We start from the raw sequence: 9,133 nt of genomic DNA, 5'->3' as shown, positions 1-9,133 counted from the left end.
TTTTGAAAAAACAAACCTGGGCCGCATCAGGCAAATTTTGCCCTTCGGTAAATGTCACGCTTTTGGAGTGCCATTAGTTGATTCCTCTGCGTTTGTGACCCGCATTAGAATCCTGTTGACTTTTTACACAGCATTTCAACAAAGGACAAATCCACATGTGGTCCAGGTGTCGAGAGAAGTGTATGTGAGGCGTCTGGTCTTGGTATTTCAGTTTCAACGTTGCCTGGCGGTGCAGACATAAAAAAAAAAAAGAAAAAAAAGACTAACAACGCATGAACTGAGAAATCTCTCCAACTTTAAAGAGCATTTATCCTGCTGGGCCTACAGTCTGACACCTTCTGAGAGTCGCACCAAATATCACATGGTCTGGAGATACAGTAATACAGTTTTAAAAAGTGAGAGTTGCTTTCAGGTGCTGGCTGAGGAAACGGGCTGGCGGGATAAAGTCGAGCGGAGGGAACAGGCAAAGGAAATTGCACAAATATGTCCAGCATCATTTCATCTATTCCATCCTGCTCTTTCTGGCAATCCTGACCCCTGACCCCCTCTGCGTGGATGAGTGCTCCCCTCCACCAGGGATCCCGGAGATGGAAGATTGCTCGGAGAAGCAAGAGCATGAAACCAACCGATAATGAAATATGGCTGGGGTTTCGACAAGGACAAGATCAGGTCTGCATCTCAGAATCTGCGGAAGCCGGCATCAGGCATGTCTGTGAAACATACAAGCCCAGGCAGTCTGGTCATTTCAAGCTCGGCTGAAGTAATATAAAGAAAATGCAATCCTGAAAACTCTTGAATGCTTCTCGACAGACGTTTTAGGAATACTGAGCTGAAGTCTCTTCTGCATCCAGATCAGAGGAGAAAAATCTCATTTCTGTTGTACGTATCGACATTTGCATTTTCCCTGCAGCTGAGGAAAAATAGTTTTATTTCCTACCCCCAAAAACGCACAAGTTTTTCTCATTTAGGGGGTTTATCCAACAGTACGCCTGTTTAAACAGAACAAAACATTATTTTTTTTTCCTGAGGACGTCATGGTCTGCCACTCATCTCAGACACGTTGTGGATAGAATGACACGTTCCCTCAAAGCTTCAGATTGGGTTCTGATGCCGTGTGAACTTCAGCGACAGTCTGAGCCTTCTGCGGCAAGCTGGAGGCAGATTCGAATTGACTCTGCCCTCTGTGACTGTTCCAAACGGCGGGCCCAACAAATTTTCATAAAAATGCTAATGGGGATTATAGAAAGGGCCCTAAAGGCGTTTGATCAGCCGAAAGAGGCAATTGTCTGGAAATCTAGTTGATATTAGAGGTGAAATCCTCTCTGTCGTCAGGCGAGGGAGCGAATGCATTTCAGAGGCGCAATCGAGCCGCTGATGAGCGGATGGCGTTTGGAACCCCTCGTCGCCGTCACGTAAAATGAGCTTTAACGAACACAAGCGAGTCAACGGAGGAGAGATAATCAAACTTTTATTTAATGTCTTAATCTTCTGTACATGCATAGTGTAATGGGAGGAGAGATGGGTCTGTGACGAGTGTGTGGGAAGGCGGAACTTGGCCCCAAAATACGCGAGTGCATGTGGAAGCAGAATTATCCAACGACGGACTAAAACCTAGAGATTCATCGCAGCAGTCACTGAACAGCTCCTCTGGAATAAAACATCTGTAATCTAAATGCAGGAAGCGAAGCGCCAAAACCAGCCCGTTTCCTTCGAGTAAACAAAAGAGATACGTTTCAAACAGTTTGCTCCTTCAGTTCATTTCGTTATCATGCATAAATGTGCTGTAGCTCACGCCACAACGTCTTGGATGCCACAAATAGAGAAGCTAAACATCTATCAAAACATTGCAGAAGCAAAACATGTAAACAAATTACAGAGCAAAAAGTTTCTGTTTGTTTTTTTTTACAGAAGGATCCACACACGGGTCTGACCCTGACATGTAATACTCAGAAGTTGAAATGCTTAAAGCACTTCCAGTATAAAGGCTCGCTTGTGTTTTATTTTCTCACTTTAGTAATTCCATTGGAGAGTTTGAGAAGACGAGGTCTTCTTTATCTAGCTTTGTTTGGGGGTTTGTGTACCAGGAAATGATCGGAGGGAATTCATCTCTTCTGATTGTTTATTAATAAAGACAGGTGTGGAAAAAAAGAAAATTCTTACATGCACTACGAGGAAACTTTGGCTGATGTTGTCTGGAATTGGAAATTTGGTGCAAATATTCCCCAAGCAGAGTCTTTGTTGGTAAAAGCAGAGGAGACAATTGTTAAATTGACTCTATTGCATGATGGAGAGACTTTCTAAGCACATTTTAAAAGACCGTTTGCATCTCTGTGTGCAGCAGATACATTCATTTTACGTTTTCTTTTAAGAGTTTATAAAAAAAAAAAGAAAAAAAAAATCAAACATGAAAAATCTAATTTGCCTATATACAATGAATTTACATTAAATATGTATACGATGATGCACAATCCTCAAGAGACTGTCACAACAATTCACCTCTAACAAACAGACGCACGGGAAAAAGACCACACTGCTGGACTCGACCGAGGGCAGGAGGTGAGAGAACGGAGAAGCTCCGTCCCTTGAAAGAGGCCGGGCGGTCTGGCGGAAGGTCGATTCTACCTCGTCAGCTGGCCCACCACTTTCAGCAGCGTCTTATTCTCCTGTTTGAGTTGCTCGTTCTCGTCTTCAATGTCATCCAGATCCTGGGAAAGGGGGCAAAGCAGGGGGTGAGTTTTCTCTGTGGGCTGATTTAGACAGGAATATTCACAGCCCTGCCTCCGCATCTCTGAAGGCCCCTGGTCAGGTTAGCGCGTCAGTCTGAGAGCTAAAGCAAGCATTACTTACAGCCCGGGTGCCCCCCCCCCCCCCCTCCCCTAGCCAGCCAGCCCCGACAGAAACAAATTATCCATTAACAGCTTCAATGAGTTGCAAATGAGAGAGCGCCTCAGCGGCGTGTCATGTGACAGTCCTCATTTGGAGTTCCTTCCATCACCGCTTGTGATGAGATATACTGCTCTACAGATCAGGAAGTTTCTACACAGCGCTGCGTTTCTGATAGAATCAATATTCAAGATCAAATAGAGCGTTTTATTTACACAATCGGCGCATTTGGAAACATAAAATGAACCTACGAGTTAATCACAGAATCTACAGTTCTCCTCATCTTTTTCCACGATGAGCGACCTCCTTGTGAAGCTGTCCAAGCAAATTCTTCACTACTTCCTGTCACGACTCTCGCAGCGCTGCCGCTGATGAAAAGGGTCCGATAACTGCTCTGGAAACGGCGTGCTCAGAGCTAAACAACAGTCAGCTGACACAGTTAGCAACCAGCTGGTGGATTTGTGGTGGAAAGAGCCAGATCAGCAGACCGAAATAAAGTTACACAATTGTGAACATTTTAAATTATACCAGTACGAACGAGAAAACGTGACCATGTGTAACTGGAATGGGACCCAGTCGAGCAAATATTGCTGACAAAGCAGAATAATCTCCAACTTTTCTATTGCGCCGGCGTTGTCCACGCTCCACCCATCCATAAAGGGTCAGAGAAACGGGTATAATACTGCCAAGGAAAAACTTTTAAAAATACAATTGAGTAATACTTCCTGTATACAGGAGGATGAATCTTCTGTTTTAATGGTATATTTTAGAAAGTATTAAAAAGAGTGTGCACACACCTGTGAAGGCCAGAGTGGGCCGTTCCGAATGAATTTGTCGTTTTCCAAGAGAAACCTGAACGGCTCACAACCTTTAATGCCATTTTTACCTGCATCGGTTCTGCCGTGTTTATCTGCAGACCCGGTTTTCCCATAAAGCCTCTCTCAGGGTCGTTCCTGATGGCTATCACCGTGCTGACCGTCCTTTCATAAAGCCCCTCTGTTATGGCTAGCTTCACAGTCGATGTGATGTTATCAGTTGGATGCTACGTGCAACGCAGCGCTTGTAGCGTTTGCAGATGTCGGTGATGTGTTTCACGACTCAAATGTCAATAACAAAGAAAACATTTGTCTTAAAATGTGCTATTACTAAATTCAGTTAGTAATAGCATGATAGTAAACTAGCGAACTAGCTTTAACTAACGTTGCATGCCTCTGATAACAGGCAAAGGCCACGACTCGAGGAGGGATTAGTGACACTCTGGGGTGAAAGAAAGATGAAATGAGGGTTCAGAGGGCTTAGGGGAGGTTTCTCTCTTGGTGCTGAATATAAAGAACACTCGACTTAGAGGAGCATTCCCTGACCTGTGAACCTCGACCACAGTTTGAGGAGGAAACGGTACCCTGACCTCTTAAGCCAGGGGTGGGCAAACCTTTTGACTCGCGGGCCACAATAGGTTCTAAAATTTGACAGAGGGGCCGGACCAAGAACAGATGGCTGGAGTATTTGTGTGAGCTAACATAAATGACACATGAAAGCTATCGCATTAAAGAATTTGACCTTTTACAGGTAGCATTAAAGGGAAAAGGTCAAATGAATGAGGTTTAACTATAATACAATTATACTTAATGATATAATTTGGACAAGTTCGGCGGGCCGGATCAAAAAGACCAACGGGCCGCATATGGCCCCCGGGCCTGGGTTTGCCCATGTCTGTCTTAAGCCAAACCAAATATACGCTTTATGATCGCTCAAAACCATCTTTGAAAATGCCTCTTCTCCACCCGAAGGCCAAAGTTTCACTGAAATCCAAGAGGAAGCTTTTTTTCAAGAACTGAAAATGGAGTCGGACATAAGACCCATCCCTCAAAAAAGGCCCGGCAGAGGATGTACTTTCTGCCACAAGAGCTGTTGATCCACCTCTGCAGCCATCATTAAATCATTCATGTTGTGAATCCATCAGTCTGGTTCAGCGCAGCCACGAAACACTCAATCATTTAGGATTGCATCTCAGGACACGATCTTCTTTAACTCGACCCCTCCAGCAGGTACCTGCACATCAAAGCGACCACACAGCAGCAGCAGCTTCTGTCCCCTTGTTCGTCTTGTGTCGCTACCATATTATCTTCACTTTATCCCACAAAACGGCCTTTCTAAACTCTTAATTTGTAAAAAAAAAAAAAAAAAAATTAAATGCACTGAAATGTAAAATGAAAAAAAGACAAACAGTCCAGTGTGACTTTCCTCTGACTTCACCAGGAAGCAGATGTGTTTTGCAACTTTTGTATCAAGTGCCACTAATGAGTTGTTGTCTATGTATAAAATGCAAATTGCACTTACATCACCTCTTTGTAAAGCATTTACTTCCCCTCTAACAAATGGTAAATTCAAAAATGTGGTGTTTTTGATGGGAATAAATTCACTGTAGAGACAATGCCGCTGAAATGTCAGATGCTAATTTTCATTATACAAAAGCTCTGCACACGTTTGTACACAAAGGGAGGCTAAGAATAACCTCAACCAGAGCAGAAAGTGATGCGGGCTGAGCTCACTCTGTTCAGTAAGTCGATTTCCTCCTTCAGCTTCCCGATGAGGTCGTCTTTGTCCTGGTGGGCTTTCAGCAGCCTGACGTTCTCCTGACGCTCTCCGGCCAGCTCCTGAGAAACAGTAGACGACGTTTCGCTTTACAGACAACTCTATGGGACAAGAAATTACTCGTTGCCGTCAAAAAGAAAAAGCCCTCACACAAACCTTTTAACAGGTAAATACTTCAGAGACAGGGACGGTAGTAAAGGAGGTCAAGTCTCTTTTATTCCTCATCATCTGAGGTAGCATTGACGTGTTCTGGTTAAAGGGGAAGCACCAGGTGAAAGCCCTCGAATTACCTGCCCAGCTTTGTTGCAGCAATCACTTCAACATAAATACTTCAAGGAGCTGAGTCAAGAGTTTGTATTAAGAAGGCCCAGCTGAGGGGTTCTGCTCATTTGATGAGAATGCTTCTTAACTGCAGACACATCCAACTGGGGAAAACATTATCTGATGGTAAGATTATAAAGTACACCCCTCAAATGGGATTCAGCTCAATTTAGCAGCTCCAGTAAAGGCAATCTGTGTGAGCCGTTGCAAACACCAGGCCTCGGATCCAGATGTCGGCCAGTAAAATACAGAAAAGGGTGAAAAGAAGAAAGAAAACGTGAAACTTTACTGAAGGCGCGTTTTCTTTTTACCAAAACTTTACATTCTGTGATGCAACAGCTTTAATCAAATGTAATTTTCTTTCCACATTTTGCATGCACCTGTCTAATTTATTCTAATTAACACAACAGGCTGTCAGTGAACAGTAGATGAATGGTTGTTTTTGTCAGTGTTTTCATGTTTCTTCTAAATTGTGCTTTATTAAAAGTCAGAGCATTTCCTCTCTGCCTCCTTGAAAAACCACAGGAACATAAATGGATTTCGTTTCCTGCACAGGGGTGTCACGTCAGCGATTAGCACGCAAGTTGTAGCATGCAAATGTCAACACGTATCCATTTGTGTTCATGTTGGAGAGGATTTCTATTCAAACATTTAGTTTTAATATTCTTCTGCTGCAGATCAGCTTCATACAACAAAGATTAAAATAATGAATTCATTGTTTTCATTTGAAACAGAAATACAACCAAATGATTAAATCTTGGGTTTCAGAAATGGCCCCTCAAGTTGGCAAGATAATATTGTACTTTCACAGGGTTTATTTTTTTAAATCACCTGGAGACCCGCATTGACTTTGGATTTGCTTTCTAATCCAAGAAAGCCTGAGGGGGGGCTGTCCCCATTTCATTTTTATCTTGGAGAAAAGTGCTAAAAGGGTGCTGGGAGAACTGGAATGAGGTGCTTGTGAAACTAGAGGAAGAAAAGCATTATGTAATTTAGTGCTTTGTTAGCCGACGGTCAAGTGTCCCCCCCATTTCCTAGGTGAAGGGCATGGCAGGTCGTCACCTGTCTTCGGAGCCTCTGCAGTCTGCTCATTGGCTAGATTGAACGGTTTGAACTGGGATATGTCAATTGATGGTGTGCAAACTTTAAGTTGACCATTTTTTTAAGAATTTCTTTGAAGCTTCCAATTTCCTTTACTGTTGTCTGATGATTGATTATGTTCTTATACAACTGTTGCTTGGAGGTATTCCTGCAGCTTCAAAAACATATAAACGGTCATTGAAGATGAATGTGGCGTCCACGTCAGCACCTTCGTCAGGCAATACCAAACATTTTGAGCGTGCAACCAAACACATCTGCTGTCCCGGTTTAAAGCAGACATTAAAAAATAACATGCTGAAAGAAAGAGTATGAAAAGTGATTCTAACAGAGAAACATTTCACAAAGGAAGTGACAGCGGTGCTTTAAAAGCCTCTGAAAGCCTGGGTGACATTTGACTCAGAGGTGACTTTCCATGGTGGCAGCAGTGAGTGTTTCAGCGTCTGATGGGAGAGGTGCGCATAGAAGGGAAGAAATATCTGCAAAGGTCATCTCTTCAACGGCACCGGGGCGATTTTCTTGCAGTGCCGAGCCACACATTTTATCAAGATAATAATACCTCAGGCAGTGACTTAAAGGATTTTAACGGGGGGGTATTGAAAAGCTGACTCGGTAATCGGCGAGGTCAGTCATAAAGCTGGCGCTTCCTCAGAGTTCACATGCCTGTGGCGCTCGGGGTCGATTTCATCTTGACTAGCTAAAATTCCGTTCAGTGTTCTCTCACAATTTCTTGGATCTATTTAGAAATCATGTTTTCTTTCAAGACATTATGCGAAGAAACGCATTCAGTGCAGTAGCAGCTTCGGAGGGGCAGTCGGGGATTTGTCCTCTTTTTAAATCAAGAATTAGTTGACTAGTCTGGACAGTTTAGTCAGCTTGTTATCAATATTTTATTCAGTCTAGTATAATACTATACAGCTTTACCAAAAGTCTTTGGTCTGATGTGCATTTAAATAACACAACCAGACATGTTCTGATTTGCATATTTAGTTTGAACCACGCCAGTGAATGGGGCTTCCTACCCATTTGAATTTGTGAAATAATTTAGATCATTTTACCCAGAATATCTTTAATCGTGGGATTTAAAAAATAAAAGAGTGAGAGCACCAGCTATCCTGAGGATACTTCTCAGGGATCCAGTGATGAATTAGTCTTTTACCGCCTAAAACCTGGTCAGAGAACAGATCAGCACCGCTGAAGGCCTCCTCTGGATTCCCGCTGCCCAGGTATAGTTCAGCATCTCTCATCGTTGCAGTCACACAAGCTCATTTAGCCACATACTTCTACCAAGGCCTAATAATCCAGCACATCCGTAAGCGCGTAATGATGAAGATAATGAAGTTATATAATGAGGTGCAACATTAAGAGAGTAGTTTGCCATTCTTCACTCTTTGCCAAGAGTTAAATGAGAAGATCTATTTCTCATGTCTGAGGCCGCAGCTAGCAGACAGTTAGCTTTTTAGGATTTGAAAGGAAGACTAAGCTCACAATAAAAACATGAAGAGGTGTGTGTCCTGGCTTCAGTTCAGGAACCTACCTTCTCCAGCTCCTCCAACCTCTTCTCCAAACCAGCCGCTGCTGCAGCGGCCTCTCCGTCTCTGCGTCGCTGTCGGCTGCTCCCTCCCACCTCTTCCTCAGTGCTGTTACAAAAACACAAAATATGAACACAAAACCCACAAAATGCAACTTGTAATTTTATGTTGATTGAAATTAAAGTTGGAAATGAGCTAAAAAAAATGTTGGCAATTTCAAAGTATTCAGTGTTTTGATTAGTGTATTCACAGCGATGCTTTGAAAGCATGAATCACACCCACATCATTTTGCTTTAATGGGTTGACACATCCATCATCAAAGGAACAGGTGGAAACGCCTTCTGTATGTTTGCCCTTTCAATTTAACACGCATTATTAACACACTGCTCTACTTCTTATTCCATTAATGGAGGAAAGGCTTTCAACGGCTCGCAGCATGGCTGCAAAAAAAAAAAAAAAGAAAGAAAAGAGTCTGATTAAGAAACAATTTTCCCAGCAAAACTTCAAATGGGCTCAAGCACAGAACTCGTGTGTCAGGATTCTTAAGCTGGAGCGGAACATTAACCTTATCTCCTCTTTGCTTCCTCGCTGCTTAGAGAGCAATTCTGGGGCGGCAGGGGAAGATTATTCCTGTGCAGTTTATTTTTTTTGCTCACCTTAATAATTACTGATGCTTGAACTCGGAATGAGTTGCTGGCTCAGGAGCC

General features: G+C 43.0%; 1 protein-coding gene across 1 annotated transcript in view; it reads right to left on the bottom strand.

The window, feature by feature from the left end:
- Positions 1–1,451: 1,451 nt before the first annotated feature.
- pawr (PRKC, apoptosis, WT1, regulator) overlaps positions 1,452–9,133 on the bottom strand; it is a 40,276-nt gene continuing 32,594 nt past the window's right edge. Inside the window, exons 5-7 of the mRNA XM_068755263.1 lie at positions 8,432–8,534; positions 5,433–5,537; positions 1,452–2,705 (exon numbers count right to left, since the gene is read on the bottom strand). Coding sequence (XP_068611364.1) covers positions 2,619–2,705; positions 5,433–5,537; positions 8,432–8,534 — 295 coding nt within the window. The 3' untranslated portion in view covers positions 1,452–2,618. The remainder of the gene's footprint in view (positions 2,706–5,432; positions 5,538–8,431; positions 8,535–9,133) is intronic.

This window comes from Brachionichthys hirsutus, chromosome 22 (genome assembly GCF_040956055.1).
Source record: "Brachionichthys hirsutus isolate HB-005 chromosome 22, CSIRO-AGI_Bhir_v1, whole genome shotgun sequence".
NCBI lineage: Eukaryota > Metazoa > Chordata > Actinopteri > Lophiiformes > Brachionichthyidae > Brachionichthys > Brachionichthys hirsutus.
This window is presented reverse-complemented; position numbering and strand designations above follow the sequence as displayed.